This window comes from Balaenoptera musculus, chromosome 12, assembly GCF_009873245.2.
Source record: "Balaenoptera musculus isolate JJ_BM4_2016_0621 chromosome 12, mBalMus1.pri.v3, whole genome shotgun sequence".
Taxonomy (NCBI): Eukaryota; Metazoa; Chordata; class Mammalia; order Artiodactyla; family Balaenopteridae; genus Balaenoptera; species Balaenoptera musculus.
Window position 1 is genome coordinate 12,251,529 of NC_045796.1, and position 23,665 is coordinate 12,275,193.

General features: G+C 41.7%; 1 protein-coding gene and 1 pseudogene across 3 annotated transcripts in view; one reads left to right on the top strand and one right to left on the bottom strand.

Annotated features, from left to right (window-relative positions):
• The window catches only part of TIAM2 (TIAM Rac1 associated GEF 2), a 230,507-nt gene that overhangs the window by 47,066 nt on the left and 159,776 nt on the right, over positions 1–23,665 (bottom strand). For all 3 annotated transcript variants that reach the window (XM_036871919.1, XM_036871916.1, XM_036871918.1), the window contains 5 exons: positions 20,086–20,247; positions 18,579–18,683; positions 18,319–18,397; positions 14,640–14,732; positions 13,806–14,069 (listed from right to left, as the gene is read on the bottom strand). In XM_036871919.1, coding sequence (XP_036727814.1) covers positions 13,806–14,069; positions 14,640–14,732; positions 18,319–18,397; positions 18,579–18,683; positions 20,086–20,247 — 703 coding nt within the window. The remainder of the gene's footprint in view (positions 1–13,805; positions 14,070–14,639; positions 14,733–18,318; positions 18,398–18,578; positions 18,684–20,085; positions 20,248–23,665) is intronic.
• Positions 16,423–16,603, top strand: LOC118905301 (annotated as a pseudogene).

Consider the following 23,665-nt stretch of genomic DNA (forward strand, 5'->3'; position numbering starts at 1 on the left):
ACATCTTTCATTAGTGACATTTGCTGTGCTCTGTCATCCAAGCAAATATCAATCATCATCGGTCAGTGAAAGAGAATGAAAATCAAACCATTTAAATGAAATAACAGAAGGACTACTCAATGAGAGAAAAAAATAACCATATTTGTTGACCACATTCAAAGGCTAGTCAAGTCTAACCTGCACCATGAACAAACAGATCACCATTACTTTATGTTCTTCTGATGTAGATAGAAACTGATCTACTTTTCAGAAGATATCTGGGACTCTACAATTCTTTATTGTTATTATTCTTTTGTCAAGGAAATTCAAGGCAGCAGTATGAATGTCATTGTTAAGCTTGCAAAGAAATAAATTCTATCATAACATAAATGTCATGCCAGAAAAAAATGTAATTTCATAAATCTTCCAAGTGCACTTGACCTGAGGTCACATTCCAACTGGTAATGTTCTTGACAATGCAAGGTCTCTGGCGATAAAAGAGAGAAGTAAATACTGGTAGTAAATGTTTCTTAATAGCAGGCTGCCATGATTTGATTCAATTACCTTGTGATAAATATTCTCAGCATCTGAAAGAACATTTAGAGGAACAGGACCATGGCGGGTGTTTTCATGGTGGGAATGTGCTGCAGGCCACCTCCACGTTCATTATAACATGGCGGAGGGAAAGGCCTTCCTGGAAGAGGGGGGGGAATGCAGGTGCACCCATGCTCTCGGGCTCCAGGAGGCTATGGCAGTGCAGGGGGCCTCCCATGGTACCTTATCCGGGTCCCTGATGGAAGGTACAAAGTCAAAGGCAACAGGATCTTCAGCCAGAGTTTCGTTTCCACCAGAAACTGGTCCCTGCAGAGCTGGGAGGACCACCCAGATGTCACAGTCAGGGGCATGTAACAGACACCACTGTATTTCTGACACTTAAAGAACTTTGATAAAGAAGAATTTAAGTTCAAAACCCTTACAAACTACCTAGTTGGAATTCTACTTAAAGACCCTGAGGGACTTCCCTGGTGGTCCAGTGGTTAAGACTCTGCGCTTCCATTGCAGGGGGCACGGCTGGCTTCGATCCCTGGTTGCGGAACTAAGATCCCACATGCTGCACGGTGCGGCAAAAAAGGAAAAAATAATAAGAATAAAATAAAAACATTAAAAAAAAAATAAAGACCCTGAGAAGAACCCTAAAAACTCATTACTCGCAAGTTTCTACTGGGGGATGTGCTGTAAGAAAAAGGAAACCTGAGGACCACCTCCTTTCAGGAAGTGCTACTGTTCTGTGGGATTAAAAGAGGGTAAAAAAAAGAACAGTATTCAGCCATGAAAAGGATGAATGAATGAAGTACTGAGTCACGCAGCAACATGGATAAAGCTAGAAAACATCACGCTAAACAAAAGGAGGCAGAAACACAGGCTACATATTGTATGATTCCATTTCTATGAAATAGAATAGGCGAATCCACAGAAACAGAAAGCAGACGCATGGCTGTCGGGGGCCGAGGGGAGTGGAGGAGGAGGAGTGACGGCTGAGGGCACGAGGGCTTCTTTTCTTTTCTTTTTTTTTTGCAGTGATGAAAATGTTCTGGAATTAGACAGTGGTGATGGTTGTACCACTTTGCGAATATACTAAAAACCACTGATTTGTACACTTTTAGGGGTGACTTTTATGGTATGTGAATTACACTTAACTTTTTAAAAAGAAGGTAAAGATGTCAGTGCAGATTTTACAGGAGAGAAATTAGAGTTACAATAAAACTCCACCATAAGTGGGTTCCAAAGAACCAAATCACACGAAACACACAGCTGCATTACTGCAAGGTTAATGAAAATCAGTGTGAATTATCTAAATAAATAAATAAAAAAGGCGCAAGAATAAAGATAGCAAAACTATTACTAAACAATCGACCTCTCCCTGCACTGAGCAAGCCCCAAATGATCACAAGGCAGTTAGTTCCTAATCGCCACCCCCAGTCCCCAGATAAAAACCCAGATAAGAAGACAAGGGCCGTTATCAATGCAGTTACATCTAAATTTGCTGTACTGCAGGACACATTATTATTAGGTTTTACTCTATGTATGTTAATAGAGGAATATTTAAAAGGAAAAAAAAAGTGGTTAAAATCCAGTTCCCCTACATGGAGGGAAAAACAAGAAAATACAGTTCTCTCCCTATCTACCATTGACCATGACCTTGTCCAAGTTACTAGCAACTTAATGTGTCTCTGTGCCTTGATTTACCCAGCTGTGAAAGTAAAATGATAATAACACATCTTTGCTCCATAGGGTGATGTAATGGATAATTAATGCTTTTAAGGTTCTTGGTGATCTTTATATTTGAGACAGCCTGTTATTATGACGAAGCCTTAACAAACATCTTCTCTCCAGCAGTCAAGACCTGATTCTATTTAAAGAGGTAATGAGATTTGCTGCAAAACCAAATGGAATGCTTGATCCATTACTTTGCTTTTTTCACTTCATAAACTTGTGTAAAATAAATGCACATTCCTGTAGTTGTTTAACTTGGTGCTTTAATCATATTGAATAACTGAATTTTAGAAAAAGAAAAAATGCTAAACTCTTTTATCCGATCCTTCATTCTAAGAGGATTTAGAAAAGGAGGAGTTAGAATAACCTGCCCAAGGTCAAGCATGAGGCCTGCAGCTAGAATCCAGGTCCCAGACCCACTGTCTTTTATAAACATTAGTACCCCCAAATTAAACTTAAAACATATCTATCAGCATTGACTTTTACCGGGGATACAGATGTTACTATTCTTTTTTAGCTGTGGTTTTGGTTTATCTGTCAAAACAAACTCATGGGCACCAATCAACACATTAAAGTCGCAGAGCAGTGCAGACCTAGGACTTGATCTGCAGTCACGCCCTTTGGAGCCGGGGTGTATGTCATGGGCCATCCCAGAGTCCCTTAGGCAGGTGGGCAAGTGAGCAGAGCCTTTAGCTCTGAGGAAGTCTCAGCACAATTCCCTTGCAACCAGATTTATAAAAAGAAATCTGGGAAGCTTCAAGGTACACTCCAAGGTTGCTTTTTATCCCCCAGGACCCACACTTGGGACGCTGCCTTTCCTTGCTAGACACGCCTATCAACCTGCCTTTCACTTAATAGACAGTTGAGTGAAAGACCTGCTATTCACCAAGGAGTGTGCTCGCTGCTGTTCCGAAACATCTTTGTGTTCTTAAAAGTCCCTGTTTTTCAAGGGACTTTCAGTCTCTTGAAAACAGTACGTAAATTATGACAAGCACACAGAGTGACACTGCAAGGCAATAAATCTTAACTTCCACATCAGGTATACAGACAAAATGCTTTCAGAGCTCAGAAGAGGAAGAGCCCACGATCCCTCCAAGGTGACATGCAGGCAGCCCCCCTACTTCTTACAGAATACAACCCTAAAAGTAAGAAAACTGAGTTTATAGGTTCTATGAAGACTTCTATTCCCAGGGGTCTAAACAAATTAGAATATTCCTATTTATACCTCCGCTTTTAAACACACCTGATACATGTCTTAATCTCCTCCTCCTCCTTCCCCAGGGAAGGCACATGACCTGCTGAAGATCAAATAACATCCCCAAGGGGGCTACAGGCTCACCAGCCCAAACACACCTGACACTGGCATTTTGGGGTCATAGGTATTAAGCTATGAAACCAAGGCTTCTTATCAACATTTTTCAGGTCCCTTTTCCCCTCATTTTTATAAAATAATAATGACAAAATTCAATAAACATTCAAATAATCTTGCGGATACTACTAAACAAAGATGCCTAAACCTCGCAGAAAGGTGATGTGGTCCTTCATCAACTGAAACATGGAAGTCAGAATTAGATTCACAAATAGCAATTTAGGAGTAAATAATTAGTGTTGGAAAGGTAAAGGCAGAAAAGCTGACAATAGCATGCCCTTCTGTTTAGAAGCTTCGAAGTGCTTCACTGGAAATTCCGGATTCCCTCAGAAGCCCGTTGGGAAACTTTGGGGAGGAAGGGACATTCTAGAAACTGTTCCACGTGGCACAGCATCTGCCCCCGTCCTGGGGCAGCTGGTCAGGGCTCCTCACAGAAGACACAAAATAATTTTGCTGACAATTGCATATGTCTGTTAGCGAATAAATTTTCCCAGAGCTAAAGGGATTTGCATGGGATTGGACAATTTATAAAAAGAGAATCAGAGCTGAGTCCTGTAGGATCAGAAATAAATTTATAAGCTGCAAAAATCATAACTGAATTGTTTGAAATGAAAGGAATTAATTTGCAGCACTTGAATTTCAAACTTGATTGTTTTCTCCTATAAACAAACATGTGTTTGCCTTACACGATGAGTGAAAATCTTTAAAGTCGGCAAGTTGTCATTCAGATCTCCTGTTTTTCCCTTTATGTGGTTACCTTTGATGAGTTGTGGGATTTTATGGATGGCTTTCAGTATAAGCCATTAAAACCATTTGGAAACAGGTGGGATATTCACTATAAATACAGAGGCTTAACACAAGGTGTTCCAAAATGAACTCTTGGTCATCTGCCAAAACCGCTTCACAGACAGCTTCCCCATCTTAATTGCTGACAATTTCATCCTTTCCGTTGCTCAGGCAAAACCCGGGAGTCCTCCTTGGCCTCCTTTCCTTCCCTCACACCACACAGCCATCTCTGAGCAAGTTCTGTTGGCTCCACCTCCACCGCGACCACTGAGAACAAAGCCACCATCACCTCTCGCCTGGTCACTGCAAAAGCCTCTGTCCCACCCTGGCCTCCTACAGTCCATTCATTCTCAACAGTCACTGATTCTTTTAAAACACTGGTCAGATCATGTCACTTCTCTGCTCAGATACATGGGATGGTCCCGCGTGTTCCCCAGAGTCAACGTCAGACCTTGGGAACACACTTAGGAAGTATCCAAACAGCTCTTCTGCAATGGTTATTTCAAGAAAAAACACTTATATGGTGTTGCAAGCTGAAGCAACTGCTTTTTTTCCACAAAACACAATTTTTACTCAAGAAAACGATAGAAACTATTTTTTTTTAATGAGCAAAACGAGCCTGTCATTTCCAAGGGGAAAAAAATGACAGTATTTGTAGATATAATTCAAACTTTCCAGCAAAAATTAGAATTTTGGAAAACTTGTGTTCACCACCATGAGCTTGATAGCTTCCCAATACTTTCCAATGAGATTGGAGGTGATATTAATGAATGTGATTTTTAATGTTATATAATAAAATGTCCATATTTGAAAGGTCTGCATAACCAAGTGACCTAATATTTTGGAAATAACCATTGCATGTTATATAATAATACATGAGTAAAAGATCCATTCAAAGTGCAGGATAGGCCAATGGACTTTAATGTGACAAAGTAAGGAAAGTCCACCAATAAGGTTTCAGATTCCACATTGCAACTAACATTGAAGGAACTACCTCTTGTTGAGCTTTGGTGTAATATTAAATAAGAATATCCACAACTATCTGAAAGGATTATTAAAATACTCCTCCCTTTTCCGACTACAAATCTATGTGAGGTTGAGTTTTCTTCAAATCACTTCCACCAAAACAACACAGTACAACAGACTAAATGCAGAAGCTGATGTAAAAATCCAGCTGTCTTCTATTAAGACATACATTAAAGAAATTTGCACAGAAGTAAAACAATACCACTCTTCTCACTGATATATACATGATTTTGGTTTGGAGAACTAGTTCATTTTTAGAAATATGCTTACTGTGTTAACATGAAGTGTATTCATTGTTGTTACGTTAAAATAGACTTTAATAGATTTTTTTAAATTTCTCAGTTTAAATTTCTAATATACTAAATACGGATAGATAGTAATACAGCTAAGCTCTTTGGAGTCCCAGATAACTAAGCTCTCTGGGGTCCCTGATAACTTTTTACAGCAAAGGATCTGGAGACCAGCAAGTTTAGCAACTGCAGAATCAGAGCCATTATCATGGTGGACTGATTATTGTCTATTCACACATCTACCCCTCAAAGTCTGCCCACCCCGAAAGTGGGGACTGTGGTTCTTTATTTTGTATCTCTGCCATCAAACACAGTGCTTGACGCATAAACACAAATACATTATCTTACTGGTTCTGGAAGTCAGAAGACTAAACTTGGTCTGCAGGGCTGTACTTCACGTGGAGGCTCAGGGGGAGAATGTTTCCAGGCCTTTCCCAGCTTCCGGAAGCTGCCTGCGTTCACAGGCCTGCATCCCTTCAATCTCTGCTTATGTCATCACGTCTTCTCTGACTCTCCAGCCTCTCTCTTATAAAGACCCTGTGATTAGGCCCGTCCAGATAATTCAAGATAATCTCCCCATCTCAAGGTCCTTAACTTAATCACATCTTTGAAGTCCTTTCTGCCATGTGAGCTCCTTTTGCCATATTCACAGGCTCCGGGATTAGGACGTAGACACTCCTGGGGGAGCCATGATCCTGCCTACCACAAGCCATGTATGAAGATGACGCAGTTAAAGCCAAGGAGAAAATTACCCCACCATTTCCCCCAACATTTAAGAGTCTCCAGGCCAGGATCAGAAAGAAACTAAGCACAAAGATTACCTCTGGGAGAGAAACTGGGTGGCCAAGGACAGGGTGGGAGAAATTTATCTCTTTTATTTGTTTAACTAACACTTACATGGCCTTTACTCTGTGCCAGGCACAGTCTAGTTCTTTCCAGGTATTAGTTCATTGATCCCATGATCCAAAATCCTAAACTACTTTACAGCTGCAAAAACTCAGCACAGAGAGTGTAAGTGACTTGCCCAACCAAGGCCACACAGCTAGTAAGCGGGCGAGCCTGGAGCCAAGGCTCGCACCCAGGGTGTCTGGCTAGCGTCCGTGCTCTTAACCACGTGACGACATAGCTTAGGCGGACTTATCTATCACAGTTTAACCTTTTATACTGCTGGAATTTCATATCATGCCCATGTATTACCAATCCAAAAAAATTAAAGATACAGCCACATATAGCTGTCTCTAGAAGTGAGAGCTAAAAGGGAGATGTCTATACTTGGTCCTTCCTGAGTCTCAATTCTTTCATAGGGAGGAATAAAGTCAGGAACATAATTCATTTACAAAAGAAGGGGAAGAAAAAATGGAAATGCAGACAAGCATCATTTGGCAATCAGTACTGGTAACATCCACAGGAAGAGTCAGACCTTTTTTCCTCCTTTTATGTAACAGGCTATGTAATATTTCCCCTTTCCAACAAACAAGCATCATTTGGCAATCAGTACTTGTAATATCCACAGGAAGAGTCAGACCTTTTTTTTTCCTTTTATGTAACAGGCTATATAACATTTCCTCTTTCCAACAATAGGTAACAGTTTTATACAACTACTACCTCATAGAGACCTGGCTCACTTTGCATGAACAGGAGACTGTATTTGATCCAATCATCCCAACTTTCAAATGGCTATTAAAAGTGATACAGCCAACAGAAATTGCACGCTGTGTTCTTCAGAGAATTCTGTAGATTTTAACCTGAAAGATGAATTTGCATGTTACGTTAGGACAGAGAACACAGGACTGGTTTTACTCAAAATGCCAGCAAGTTTTATTCACCAGCTTCTCCCTCGGTTCGGACACTGTCTCATCCTCGGTGCTACGGGTATCTGCTCACCACCAGCCGGCCTGGCCTGAGGCCAGCCACGTCCCTAAAGGGGACCTGCAAGGACCACGCCGCTAGTGGACACAGCGTCACGATGTTGAGGAGCACTTTGTTTTTCTGGGCACTGATAGTAATTCACTGATTCACTCTTTCCCCAAAAAACATTTATTTGAGTCTTTATTTTACAAGGGACTTTGGATCATTAAAAATAACAATACTGTAAGAGCCAAAGGAATGAAGCTCTAGCAGTGGAATAATAAAGCCAATATGCGGAAGGTGGAGTATCTACCCTGGGAGGATTTCGAGCCACACTTTAGTGTTCCTTAAATGACCAGACAAATTCTCTGGTTTTTTTTTTTTTAAGGCAGGGGAAAGTAAGGCAATACTCGCTAGTTTCTTCAGCTACCTGCCATGATATATTTGTTAAAAACCCCAGGAATTCAGGGTTTTAATACAATCTGGCCCCAACAGACTTTCCAATGTTATTTCCCACTCGCACAGAGCCAGGTGACCTCTGCTTTGGGCCTGTGTCGCAGGTCACATGCTCTCCATGAAATGCTCTCCCGCTTCCACCACACACCTTCCAATCCACAACCTGCCCACCTAACACGCTCAGATCAAATGCTAACCTTTCTCCAATTCTCACACGTCTCTTTGCGGACCCCTTGGCTCCCAGCAGAAACAAACAGAAAAATCAGTGGGAATTCTACCTCTGAGGTGGACCTCTAATTCTCTTCATTGAAAAGTTTTTTTTTCAAACGTGAATTATTATTTGCAAGTGTTTCACTTTTCCTACTCAACTATAAGCTCCTTGAAGGTAAAAAAAAATAACAACTAACTCATTTTTATATACCTGCAACATTTAGCAAAAAGTTGTTTATTTGTTAAACAAGTGAATAAATGAATGAATATGGGAAAGAGGAAAACAAATTCCCCAATAACAACACTAAGCTTCACAAGGGAATTAGCACCCAAGGACCATAGTTACCGCTAACAGAAAGCCACATTGCTCACTTCTGCTGATGAAATTGAAAACTACCTTCGGCACCATCATAAGAAACTATGAACTCTGAGAGCAAAGTTCTCTGTGTCGTGGTAAAATCAGTATTTCCCGCCCAGCTTTAAAAAAATTTTTTTACATACGCCAACCATCTTTAAGAACTTGAATATGTTTTGACATCTGGGGATCTGGGGTGTCAGCCAAAGAGACTCAGTAACAGCAGTTTCACACACAAGCAGGGCATTTTCTGAGCTCATTGCTCTTAGTCATCCCAAACCAGGCTATGGGAGCTGAAATGCCCTCACTCTCATAAACAGGAAAAAGTGGGTTCGCCACATCAGAGCTGGCTCTATAATTCTTCCCCTGGTGAAAGCTGTATAATGGACACATACATTCCCAGGAGCAATTCATTCCGAAGAGCAAATTTGCATCTAAGTGGCTTCTGGTAGACTAAGACTCTACACTACTCATACAGCAATTTAAAAAGAGTGATTCAAAGTCGGGTGGGGAATTAAAAAAAGAACCTCAGGCTGCAATTACCTTCATCATCCAGTAAGAAGCATTTGCTGGGCTAACATTATCTAAATGGAAGCAGGAACATAGGTCTTTTCTATTTTTGTCTCCTGTTAAATATACCCCAATCCTAACAAGGCCACATGAACAGCTGTTTATAGATGGAGAATACATTAATGCCACATCAAGTTCAATGTTTACATAAAGGCTTTGCTCAGGAAGTCTATGCCCGATAAGACTCTCTTAAAAGCTTTTGAAATTTTTCAAAAGATGGCATACACTGGAAAAGGGATTTTCAATATAAATCAAAAACAGCATTAACAGGAACCCAATATCAACAAGGCTGGCACGTCTGATGCCTTCAATAGTGGCCTTGTTGGCTCAAAAATAACATCGGCTTCTCTGGGGAATTCCAGCGGTAAAACTAATTCTCTCTATAAAAAGCCTTTACAGACGATATTTCCTCTCAAGTCAAATACAGCCGCTAGACATTTCTTCTCTCTCTCTCCTATAGAGAACTAGAACAGAAATTCAAACGCTTACAGGCAGGAATCAAATGGTCATTCATTTCTAAGGATACAAAGGAACTTAGTACTGAACACCCATCACTTCTCTGCCCATTCCACTCCCCACAGCGTCAGGGGAATATCACAGCAAAGCCGTTGACTGTTGGAAGTTCTTTGCTTCTCAGTGTATCAATCCACCGAATGGGACTGTCTCCTGAGGGTGGGCTGAGAACCAGTGAGGGGAACTGCTCATTTGAGAATCCTGTGTGCTGCCTCCTGATTGCACTGAGGACAGTGGTGGGCCTAGGGGCATGGGGTTCCCTGATTGAGAGACTATCAGCACACGGGCATAATCGCTGTCATTTGCTGAGAACTTTATACACATTATCTTGTTTAATTCTCAAGCGCTGGGCACAGAGGCGTTCAGGGAAGGGTAGGTCCTACTGCTGAGGATCAGACCACCTCCTTCAGACTACTGGCCTTGACAATGTGAGCGAGCCCGGGTCCACGACAGAGCTGGCACTACCCCAGACCACCTGAAGGGGGCTTTCTGATTGCAGGACCCAGGAATTTGCATTTTCACAAGCTCATCTGGTGAGTTTTAAGCACTATGAAGTCTGAGAACCATTTCCTTAAACACTATTCACATCCATGAGTCTCAAACACCACTAGGATGCTTCTTTTCTAGAAAAGCATGGAACCTGAACAGCAACTCAATCCCTGCCCGAGTTCCATGGGACTTGTCACCACTACTACCATTTCTTTCACTCACTTATAGAGGGGTTTTGTTTTTGTTTTCCCCAGCTCAAGCCTGATCAAGAGACTAAAGCTAACAAACATGAATTTCTGGATACCTGACTAAAACCAAAGGAGACCAAAAGTCCTAAACTCACGTCGCTTACCCTCCGGTCTTGCATATTTTAAACACCCGATAGGGCTCAGTGAATATTCAGCCCAGACAGTTAAGATATACCCGAAACAGCTGCTGAGGGCTTCTTCTTTCTCCACCTTCTGACGTTCTTACAGTTTCTATTCAAAACAAACAAACAAACAAAAACACCAGGCCTTCCCTTCCAGAGAGCCAGCTGTGTGGTTTTTATCAACAGGCAAAGGATTGGCTTCTCGGGAAAATAAAACAGGGAAAGCTTCCTTCTTTTCAAGTACCAGGCTGCCTTTGATAATGCTGAGAGCACATGAAATTTAGGGAAAGGCAGACTCTGAAATGACCACTCCTAAGTATCATTCCAAGTTGTATGAAAAATTGTTTTTCAAAAATCACTTAAATTCTTTTATTTGCGTAATTTTAAAACCTTTTTTTTAGCATGAAAGTGGGACTACTGTTTCCTAATTCATCACCAAAGCAAGTCAAGGTGACCTTCAATGAGGCAGTGAGCTCACGGGATGGGGGGAGGGGAGGGGAGACTCCCATATTCAGGTCTCCTGCCCCATAGGAGCTGGGCTGGACCTGAGCAGACACCGACTAGCTCAAGCTCACGGCAGCCCGTTGCGCAGGGACGGAAGCCTCGTCTTCCAGATGAGGAATCAAGGCTCGGTGTCCTCATTCGGGCTCCCCCAGACGCAGAGTCTGAGCCAAGGTCGTGGGTACAGAAGTTTATCTAGAAGGTGATCTCAAGAAGCCCAAGCAAGGGAGTGAGGCCAGTGAGACCAGAGGGCAGAAAGCCCATAAAAGGTGTGAAATGAGGTTCCACGTGCAGGAGGAATCAACTCCACAGGGGCCTCTGAAGAACTGGGGGGGTGCACCCCAGAACTGTCTTGGCAGGGGATAGCGCAGCTGGGGTGTCACCCACCGATGCCCACTCCCCCCCTGCCTGAGCGCTGCCCCCAAGGTCACACAAGCTGTGAAGGGCACGCCCGGACTCAAGCCCAGGTGGGACTCAAAGCCTGCCTGCCTGTCACCACGCCATCCACCTCCCCACTTCCACGAACACGGGCTTCTCGTGCCATCACGATGGTAGGCTCAGCTGAGAGCTTCCCTCTTTTCTCTCTCCTCTCCCTTATCTTCTTCCCTCCATCCCCCCGACACGCCCCCGACCTTAAAAACAGACACGCTTCCTTCTCAGATGTTCACTCACAGGCATTTAACTTCCTTCACAAGCTACACAACTACTTCAAAAAAGAAAACAAAGGGGGAGGGGGGTGGGGGAGGGAAGGACTGGGAGTTTGGGGTTAGCAGATGCAAACTATTCTATACAGAATGGATAAACAACAAGGCCTTGCTGTAGAGCACAGGGAACTAAATGCAACATCCTGTAATAAACCATAATGGAAAAGAACATGAAAAAGAATGTATACATATGTATAACTGCATCATTTTGTTGTAGAGCAGAACTTAACACGACACTGTAAATCAACTACAGTTTTAAGAAAAAAACAACAAATTGATAGAGAAAGAAAAAAGAAAAGAAATAAATTCCATATTTGCCAAGCATTTGGAAAAGCAGTCCATCGTGGCTGTTTTGTTTCCAACACAAGCACATTACTCTGGAGCAGTGGAGGGGACAGACAGTAAATCCCTGGGGAGAAGATGCTTCATGCCCACAGAGCACGGTCTCACCAGGAAGACAGGGTGGTGATAACCCATCCAGGGAAGGATGAGCAGAGGTATGCACGGCATATCCCTGCGGGTACCTGTGGCATACACAGTTCAGACCAGGGTGGAAAAGCCCTGCCACAGGCTAAGCTAAGCCACCTGCACACACTGACACAGGTATCCCTAGGTAAGTTACAAAACCGTAACCCATAAGAATGGGTCCCTAGGACAAGAACTCTAGCAGCCATCTAACATATCCAGGCCCTCCTCTTATGCTGTTTCCTTGCCAAAAAAAAAAAAAAAAAAAGTGAAAAACAAGATTAACTGACCTGCTTGATCCTTAACTGTTTGGGAAAAAAAAAAAAAAAGGTAAATTTGCCTCTTTTGCTACCTTCTATAGAAATTCATTCCTCTAAGTACCAAAAGTGTTATTGATTCTGCAGTGATTTCTTATTATGATAAAATACATAGAGATATAACAGGCAGTGAATGTATCCCTCAAGAATAATGAGTCCAACGAGTGGACACACGATGTCTTATGTAGAATACTCAGACCTGTAAGAGCAGCCCAGGGTGGCTGAATGATGGCCCTAATATAACCAAGTAATTAATTAGTTCCATCATAATTTTGGTTTTATGACACTCGCTTTTATATGTCAACAGTCAATGTAATGGCATTTTAAATTGGAGGGAAACCTCTAGAGAGGAGGAAAAGGCAGTATATACCTTACTGAATCACAAATCTTACAATCTGATTTTTTAATTCCAAAAATGACCTAATAAACTTGTTTTATAATTACATTGATCTTAACAGCTTCTCTTTTTGTTTTTCATTCATTTTTGGTAATCATGCAGAGATTTCCATTGGAAATCTATTATCATTATAATTAAGTACAAAAATTACTTTGTGTGCTTGTAACATAAGACCTCACGCTTGGTCTCCTATGGGGGCTTGGCCAGCTCCCTCCAGGGGTACAGAAGGAAACCACAGGTTTTCAGTGTGAGCTGGAGCCCCTAATTTACTTGACTACAAAATATGAAATATGCACGAATAATAAACTCAGAAATCCAAACCTTCAAATGACTGCCTTACATGGAAATCTCACCTTCAGAAAAATAAGCTGGCATACAATTTTTCATTTTTAGGCCTTTACAAAATTTTAGAATTCATGACCTACGTGAAAAGTTCGCAGTTTATTGAGGAAGCAGTACTCAACAAGAGTTAAAGAACTGAATTGCATCAACCCTTCTTAGAACCCAATAAATTACTGCAAAATGCCTTTGCCTTACACTCAATTGAATAGAAAAATCAACTTTGGCATTTATGCTGGCTTTCATCTCCTTCAGTAACAAAGTAATTACAATACTAAATATCATGGGTGATGTTTTTTTTAAGACTGCAATTTTCAAGAAAGTTATTTTGTGCAAAAACCATTATTTTCTATTTTCACTAAAAGAGATAATTACTAAAATGCATGGAATTTTATATCAAATCTACTTGGTTGGCATCTGTGTTCTTCTAAGAAATGAGAAAACATTCTTTGAATAGCTTAAATAATCTCAGCTTGCAAGCAAAATCACAGCCTAAAAATATTAGCTGGTGATACCAGCAGTGAAGGAAGAAAGAACAAAACCTTACCATTTGCCGTATCCTTTTTAAAGTTATCCAGGAATTCCTCCAGGAGTTGGGACTGGTTAGGAGGGGGCAGCAGACCCTTCTGGTCCCTTGAGAACAGGTCACTGTCTGACCAGGAAGAACACAGAGTTGCTTTTGTGTCCGGCGGCCTGGCAATCAGAGTGAGCTCGACACTCTTCTCAGAAAACAGGGCCTCCATCTGCTTGAGGTCAAGATCAGACACGGCTTCCCCATTTAAGGTCATGATTTCATTGCCCTTTCTCAGCCCTGAGGAGAAAGGGGACACAGAGGAAGAAGAGAGAGAGATATTACTGAGAGAAACATTTTAAGATGAAAGACGGCTGCAAACTCAAACCGTCTAGCGTTCTCAGGGACTGTTCTGTTGCCACTTTAAAAGAAAGCGCCAAAATGTGTAGTATTCGGATTCCACTGATAACAAATTTCAGCTCTCTCAGACGAGTATTAGCAGAAATAGCTTGAGAGTCACTCAAATTAATTATTCCTCTATGTGATGTTCAGTGCCCTGGGAAATAACATTTGCCTGCGTCTGTCCGCCTGGCCGGCTCCATCTGTCCGTACGTATGCACGTGTACTGTGTGTGTGTATACTCTCTCTCTCTCTCTTTCAAAACCACACACACAAATTCTCTATATATACATATATGTGTGTATGTATGTGTATGTGCATATGCATTTTCAATTCAACCATTAAGTTTACTTTCTTTAAAATTCTAGGAGAAATTATTTTCTGACAAAATCATAAGAAAATTTCACTAGCCAGACTGCACTGCACTGCACAGAATTAAGAGAGAACAGAGACACCGTGAGCCACACGGACCTTCCCCATACGCCAGGCCATCCGGGAGGACATCACTTATAAAAATGCGGCAGAGATGCTGACGTTCGTCCACCTGCGCGGTCACTGCAAACCCTAGGAATGAAAATAAAAGGAGAAAACAAGTCTAAATTCATCACACTAAATCAATGGGCAGTACTTCCTTGACCATCAGTTCTCAGAAGTATGGTATGTTTAGAAAGTCTAAATTACAACTATTTTGATATCTAGCAGGGGCAGAAAAAGGGGAATGTGTCAGATCTAAAGGTGTAAGAAAAATGAGTGCACAGCCTTATTCAAAAGTTGAGACAATATATGCATGTTCAGAGCAGCATTATTCACAACAGCCAGAAGGTGGAAGCAACCCAGCTGTCCATGGACAGAGGAATGTAAAAACAGAACGTGGTAGAGACATACAATGCAATACCTTCACTCAGAAAAAGGAAGAAAATTCTGACACACGCTTCAACACAAACCTTGAGGACATTATGCTACATGAAATAAGCCAGCCACAAAAGAACAAATACTGTATGATTCCACTTATATGAGGGGCTAGAGCAGTCAAATTTATAGAGACAAAAAATAGAAGGTTGGTTGCCAGGTGCTGAGGGAAGAAGGAACGGGAAGTTATTGTTTAACAGAGTCCCGGTTTTGCAAGACAAAAACAGTTTTGGAAATAGATGCTGTTACTGGTGACACAACAATACGAATGTATTTAATGCCGCTGAATTGTCATTTTAACCATTCTTAACAATTGTTATGAATGGTAAACTTTATGTTATGTGTAGTTTACCACCATTTAAATTTTTTTAAATTTTTTTAAAAAGTTGAGACAAAAAATAGTCTTATTAAAATAAAGTAAGTTCACTTCAATACAAAATATTTGTTCAGGAACAACTCTATATGGGGCTAGGCAATTTAAGTAGGTGGAAAAATACTTGAATGGATACAGTGCTCGCCCGAAATAGGACCACATGAGACAACCAGGAGAGACGGCCCTTCTCTGAATGCATCGCCCTCTGTACTCCATGCCCTTGTCTGTGATTCCATGGTGGGAACACACGTTTCCATGTCTTGGTCCCATAATACCGGGAGTTCCTTGACAATAAGAAGAAAGGCATGTCGCCTGTTTCTTCTGTGCTCAGGCAGAGCCCAGAAGATTGTGGTCACCAAAAAGTTATCTTTTCAAGTATCTTCCTTCAGTCATTCAAATTTAAAGAAGATTCACCAATGGAGACTGTGAAGAGTAGAGTAAAGGCCGATAGAAACATAGACAAAATGCTCAGTGGGCTTCAGAGGAAAAACCAACATAACACTTGGGGCCAAACAGATGACGTAAAATTAAGAAACAAAGAACATGTCAATTTTATCAAGTAAAAAAAAGAACAAATCATAAAAAGAAAATCTTAACATATTACAATGACTAGGATTTAATCAGCCTTAGACATTTTAAGGAGAATAATTATGTCAATATATCTAACACGAAATAATCTTTCTATGGAGATATTTACTGACCATTATATAATTATCAAGTTCCTATGGTAAAAGGCAAAAGATAGGAAGGAACTTTAAGACACGAGCACAGTCTATAAAGAGCTCAAAGCCAAGTTTAAACACAGACAGAAATGCAAGAATTAAACGCTACGCAGTGAATGGCTGCTTCCTTCAAGGCGCTGTCACGTGGAATCTCTTAGCCTCAGCGTCCTGAACTGATAGAATTAAACAAATACCACTTGCTTTGAAACCTTCAGCCTTCAAGAACCAGTCACCTCAAGATCTCAACATCATGACCTCAGTTTCAACGCAACTGTTCCTAGTCCTCTTTTCATTGCTTTTGGTGTCGCCTGTTGCAGCACCAAAAGCAGAAGCCGGAGATGCAATCGCTCTCGTTACGTGTGGTTCTCAGCATTATAGGCATTTGTGCTTGTTTGGGGGTGTGTGCATGAAAGAGGAATGGACAGATGTGACTTTGAAGGGCCTCCTGAATCAAACCTTGCCCTGAAAACCTTTGTGCTATTGAGGTTCAGAACTGAGCTTTGGTGTCTGAAAGTTCCCAAGAAACAGTAAATAGGGTAGTTTCATGGTCTTGGTTATTTCCCTATAAATAGGAACAAATTGATATACTATGTTAAATGGAAAACAAAACGTTTTCTTCACAACAAATAATGCACTGAAAAATGCCGTCTGTAATTTGCATTTGCTAGTTAGAAAGAAGGTCAAAGAGGTGAGATGGCTGAACTTTGCATAAGTAATATTTCATAGTTTCAGAATTCTCAATAGGAAGAAGAAAACTCTTGCCCAGAATCCTAGGAAACTGCCACTGTTCAGTTATAATCACGGCCTCCTGCATCACTGAGGAGTCTTTTCTCCGTATTTTTAATGGATTTTTGTTTTGTTATCTCCCAAGTTAATACTGTACCTAGATATTAAGTACAGTTGGTCAAAAAATAAAACTTACCTCTTTGTGGGGGAAAAAGTTTAGAAAAACGTATTCAATGTATCTAATGTTGAAATGGAGAAAAGGTTTAATGTAAAAAAAATACTTTATATTGACATCGAGATGAAGAAGAGGGACTTCCATGGTGGCGCAGTGGTTAAGAATCCGCCTGCCAATGCAGGGGACACGGGTTCGAGCCCTGGTCCGGGAAGATCCCACATGCCACGGAGCAACTGAGCCCGTGCACCACAACTACTGAGCCTGCGCTCTAGAGCCTGCGAGCCACACCTATTGAGCCTGCGTGCCACAACTACTGAAGCCTATGCGCCACAACTACTGAGCTTGCGCTCCGGAGCCCGCAAGCCACAACTACTGAGCCTGCGAGCCACAGCTACTGAAGCCCGTACGCCTAGAGCCCGTGCTCCACAACAAGAGAAGCCACCACGATGAGAAGCCCGTGCAACGCAACACAGAGCAGCCCCTGCTCACCGCAACTAGAGAAAGCCTGGGTGCAGCAACAAAGACCCAATGCAGCCAAAAATAAATAAATAAATAAAGTTATTTAAAAAAACAAGAAAAGAAATGGAGAAGAGATTTAATGTTTAACAAAAACAATCTTTGTATTAACTGAGTAACATCTCCATGGTGAGAAGTACTATATTAAATATAAACCCATTATGTAAGTTAAATAAATAAATGCTATGAAGTGATTTGGGTAACACTGACCCTTAATTGGTAAACTGAAGGCAAAGCAATCAGATAAGGCTTCTTCAAGAAAGTTAGACTTTTAGTTAGTTCTTGAAGGACAGGTCGGATTTACACACTCAGAGAGGAGAGATTGGGGGAGGGAGAAATGAGGGGAGCCGTCCAGGTGGGTGAAAAGCTAAGAGCAAAGACACTGAGACAAAAAGAACTGTTACATGAATCAGAAGTTAATCAGCTCAGAACCGCCTCCAGCACACTATAAACCCACTGTGTTGTTATTATCACCATCATTTCAAATTTCTCTTCAATTTTTACATTCATTCCTTTTAATTACTTTGGCATTTTTCCCTAATAGTAATGCATACCTTTTTAGCCCACTAATATAAATCAATAGAAATGAAGAAAGAGAAAGGAAGCTCAGAAACTATTGTCATAGTTTCTGAAAATGTAAAGAAAAAATATTAGGTCCAAAGATACTGGGGCAAAGCTAGGCAAGGACGGACCAGACGGTTCTCTGGTGAGGGAGCTCCTTATCCTTACCGAAGTCAGACACACCCCCGGTCTTTGTGAGCTGCACGTCATAAACACTTAGTGGAAAGACTTCTATTTCATCATAAACCTACAAAAGGTAAAAACCAAAATCAGAGGATTTGATGTCATAATACCTGGAAATTTATTTTGATTGTTTCCAAACTAGATGCCAATTTAAACAGAATTTTCCTCCCAGGTTACATATTTTTAAAATTAAGGGGCCACGGACGGGGTTCAGATATCCCTTTCTGAAGCCAAAGCCCACTCACCTGCTCTTGCATATATTCATACGGTGCAGGAATACTGTACTCAACGTTCTCGTCCACTAATTTTCGAAGTTGTAGGCCATAGTGGCTGGGTTCCAACTGCCTCATCTACGAAGAAAAAGACAATTATTCAGGTGTTAAATGTTCTTTCTAAATGCATCACTGTTCATTAAAAATCAAAGTGGAAATTTCTAAAAGAAATATATAATTTGCTGAGTTTAAATCTACATAAGAGTTCAAATTTAAGTATGCAAAAAAGAAAAAAAAGGGACAAATAATTATTTTTAAGGTTTTCTCTAAATGATACCGCTTATCACTAAAAGCAAGAGAGGTAATTTGAAGAAGTATGGTCATAGATACCTGATAGTAGAATATATCTCATCATCAGCAAGTGCTCTCTTTTTATAGATTGACTGCACCTAACTTTAAGTTGTTTCCTGTTACTGAAGTAGGGAAATTTGTGAAATGTCAACCATCTCATATTCTACAGACTTCAGAATTAGGAATTTCCTATTCCAACCACTTTTCACAAGGAAAGGTGTATACACGCACACATTCTCTCTCAGACACGTTTTCAACAATGACAAATTATCTCAGGCCTCTGTTCTAATTGGGTCTAATTCACCCACTACTTCTGACCTCCTCTATCCGAATACTTACCAACTTAATAAGTAATATCATTGCTATCGAACAATACTGTTTGCTGTCTGAATAAACACCTGACATAATGTAGTGAAAGGAAATTAAATTCATGATTATAACCTGTGTGTATAAATGTCTGGAATCCTAAGGCGTAAGTCAAAGTGACAAAGGAGGACTGAAATGAACGATGATCTAGTAAGTCAGTGTTCGTGGTAAAGAGTTACCAAACTCTACATGACTTTTTTACCATTTCATGTATTTGCATTTTCTCTGCAAACTTAAAAATATTTCAGCTCTACTGCGCCATCTGGTGGCCTGAAAGCATCTGATTTGATGTTGCTGAGTCCGCTTCATGGATCTCAGAGGGCTCTCTTGAAAATGTATCATAAATTTCCTTTTCAAAATAAAACCCAGTTTGAATAATGAATAAAACACCATCTCATAACAATCTCCATGAAGCAACTGTGGATGGTACCAAGTAACTCATTTAATCTGGAGAAACTTGATAAAACTATTTAGGATCCAATCAAAATAATTCAAAGTTTACACCACTTTCTCATAGAGCACCATCTCTAAGTACCCTAAGTAACAACAGCCTTCATAATTATCTCAGATATAGAGGTATATATAGAATTCCAGTAAGATAGCTCAGGTTCTTCATGAAGGCAAGGGGTCATGACTTATCTATCCTTCTAAGACATGAAGGAAGAGAATGCTAATAATTAATGTGTTAATTAACAAATATGTTCACTGGTTCCTTCGTGTAGAAAGTGAGGTCTTAAACACCACGCAAATTTAGAAGGCACAGGAGGGCAATGTTAACGATTATTTCCATTCAGAAGTATATTTCTACCGCAAAATCCACTACCTTGCACGCCAAAGTCAGAATATCTTCTACTCTGTGTTCCGGCTTGATCATCACGGTCACAGCTTGATGATCCTGAAAGTGAACGTCAGTCTGGCTCTCCCATGAGCCGTCTCGGGGAACACGATCTACTGCTGACCCGTATATGTGCAGCAGGTCCTCCACCTGTTTTTAGATCCCAAAGGAAAAGGTGGACAGACTTGATAAGCAAATGAGGGAAACTATTGGGAAAATGCCCCCTTAATTTATAGTTAGCCATTTCACACTCCTCGCACCCTGGCTTCTCATGACCCTCTGGGGCAGACAAGCCTGGGATTTCCTCATTTGTTTAACCCACGTGCAACTGAAGCCCTGGGAGGCTGAGCGAAGTCAATCAACTCCTCCTCCCGAGCTCTAGCCACTATGCCTTAGCCCAAGTTAGAACACTGCAGTCACTGACTGCTCTAGAAATTGCCGGCTGACTGGGGCACAGTGAAATCTGCGTCTAAGCCATGATCCCAGTGAATTTCAGATACACTCTCGTCCACGGCCTCTGACACCCGCCTGCATTCTAACCATGAACTGTGTTTAACTTAATCCAAGCACGTTTCTCTTCTCTCTTATTTCTACTTGTTTTTTTAAATTAACCCTTAATCCTGGGCTAAATGGTTTTCCATCCTTCAGCTATTTCACATCTAGACACACTTTTAGAAATCATCCCCAACCACACCACCCTTCACAAACTTTTCCCAGGGAAGTTTTGTTTCCTAAACGTCACCATCACAGTAACTCCATGACCTCATGCTAATATGTACTTCTATAATTTATAAACAAAAATAAATAACATTTATTAAGCAACTCAGAAATGTTTCCCTCTGCTTAGGTTCTCACATTAGTCTGATGGTAAAGACAAGACTTGGGGATTTAAATCAAAAGACTGATGTTCAAGTCACAAACTCTACCACTTCACCAGCAGTAGGACAGGACATTTCCCTTGCTGAGCCTTGACTTCTATTTTGTAAGAGGGGATACTATTAATATAATACAATTGCTTAAGTTTATTAATTAATAATACAAATTTTGTGAGCAAAGGAGATCATAGAAGTCAAAACACCTTACACACCAGAAAACGTTACATTCAGATCCAACACTATCACATTATTATATCCCACGTATCATACACTAAAGTTGTCATTGATGCTTGACTTTACTTTGAATTCTATGCATTTTTTAAAAACCACAAAGCAAAAGATCCTCCTGTATAGGATCAAAATACTAGAATACATACAGTAAAGAAATTAAAAAAACAAAACAAAACAAAACAGGTTTAGGCAAAGAAAAGGAAGAATCAATCTTCCTGTGTTGTCTTTTTAAATGTGGTGTTCATCTTTAAAGTGGCATTTCTGGGGACTTCCTGGTGGCTCAGTGGTTGGGAGTCCGCCTGCCAGTGCAGGGGACACGGGGTCGTGCCCCGGTCTGGGAAGATCCCACATGCCGCGGAGCAACTAAAGCCCGTGCGCCACAACTACTGAGTCTGTGCTCTAGAGCCCGTGAGCCACAACTACTGACCCCACATGCCACAACTACTGAAGCCCACGTGCCTGGAGCCTGTGCTCCGCAACGAGAAGCCACCGCAATGGGAAGCCCGCGCGCCGCAACGAAGAGTGGCCTCCGCTCGCCGCAACTGGGGAAAGCCAATGCGCAGCAACAAAGACCCAATGCAGCCAACAATAAATAAATTTATTAAAAAAAAAAGTGGCATTTCTGGATCTGTCACTTTCTGCACATTTTCCTGGAAAGATGATCACAGCCTAGAATGAAAATGAACCTCACGTGCCAAAGCAAAAGGAAAATAAAGAGAGAGAGAGAGAGACAGAGGAGCAGAAGCCCGGAGCCAAGGACACAGGGAACCAGCATGGACGCCAGTTTCCCCTGTAGGGTCCCATCTCACATGGGTCACGTTTTCTTCTCTGGTTAAATAAACCTCCAGGCACTTCTGCTCATTTGAGCAGTGACTTCAACCACGTGCATCAGCAACAAGCTGGTACTGCCTTAAAAGCCCAGCAGAGGTCACTGTGGAGTAAGAAACCACAAAGAGCCAGTCCAAGAGGAAGTCACATCGTCCTGACCGCCACTGCCAAGCCATTCAGGTCTGCACTTCTAGAGCAGAACAGGAAAGGCGTGATCTAGGATGGACCGCTGGGGTTGGGACGGGGAAATACAAATTCACAACTGCCCTCCCCTGCCCTCCTATTCCCATCCCAGAGAGACCGTACTACACACTGCCAGTTCACTCACCATTCACAACCCTCTGAGGCTGGCACTGTCCCGACCCTCCATTTAACAAGTGAGAATCATGAGGCTCGGAAAATTCTAGAAACCTGCCCAAGCTCCCACAGTAGGCTGTGACTGTTGTACTGTGGGGATCTGAACCCTGGAACCCGGGCGTGAGCCTCTGCTCCCCGCCACTGCACTACAGAAACACCAGTCCGGCAGTCAGCTAGCTCTCGCAAAATGGACACAAGCCAACCTTCTGGACTCTTCGGCGTTATTCTGGAGGCACACCATGTTCTGGCTCCCCTGACACCCCCACAAAGCAGCAGCACTCCCCTGCCTCCAGACCCCTGGTCGCCTCCACTTCCTTCACCTGCTTTACCCTCCTCACGGCTTCTGTGCTGAAACCACATATACCTTTCAACCTTATTTCAAACACTACCCTCCCCTCTTGTGAAGTGTCTCCTGCTCTCTTCGCCCCCTAACCCTAATTCCACTCAGACGCATCTACACCCCAATGTCCCGGTACAGCACTCAGCGAAGCCCAGCCCACTTGACAGTCATTTCTAGGCTGCTCCCACGCCCCCAGGTGCTGAGATGAATGACAACAGAGGCTCCGTCTTTCTCATTCTCAGTCTCTTTCAGCCCTCCACACAGTACGTCCTGCACCCAGAACACACCCAAGCCATGGATGCTGAATTGGATGCAACGAGAAATTCACAGTCACACGGAGGCTTGGAAGGTAAAGGCTGTCCATTTTCAGTATCCTATTCGAATCTATTTACACAGTGTCAAGTTCTTAATCCTCCCTAAAGTTTCAAGAAAAAGAACTAAGAGGGGATTACTGAAGGGGAAGAAGTTCTAGGCTAGGGAAAAGTGTGCAGGCAAACTAAGAGATGCAAAGGACAAAAGAGATGTTCATATTCTATTCGATTAAACAAGGTTTTGTGCCTACACGTGCTCTGAGGAATCATTTCCTGAGTCTACACTGTTGACCTAAGATCAACTGAATGACAAATGAGAAGATGCCTCTCAAAGCCAAGGCCATGGAAGGTTCAGATCCTCTCAAGAGATCCTACAGTGAACATTTATGTGTAACTTTTCTCCTGTGCATCTCACACACTCTCACACACACACCCCCTAGAAGTGTACGCAATTAAAGAAAGGTAAAATCTGGCTATTCAAAGGAAGCAATGAGGATGTAGAATTGATTCGTTAATTAGAACTAGAAAAAGAAAAGGCTACTTGGTGCTTACAGATCTCCTAGGCTGTTGGAAGATGTACCCACTTGGAGAAAAAAACTGGATTGATTCCCTCAAGGGTCAATGTT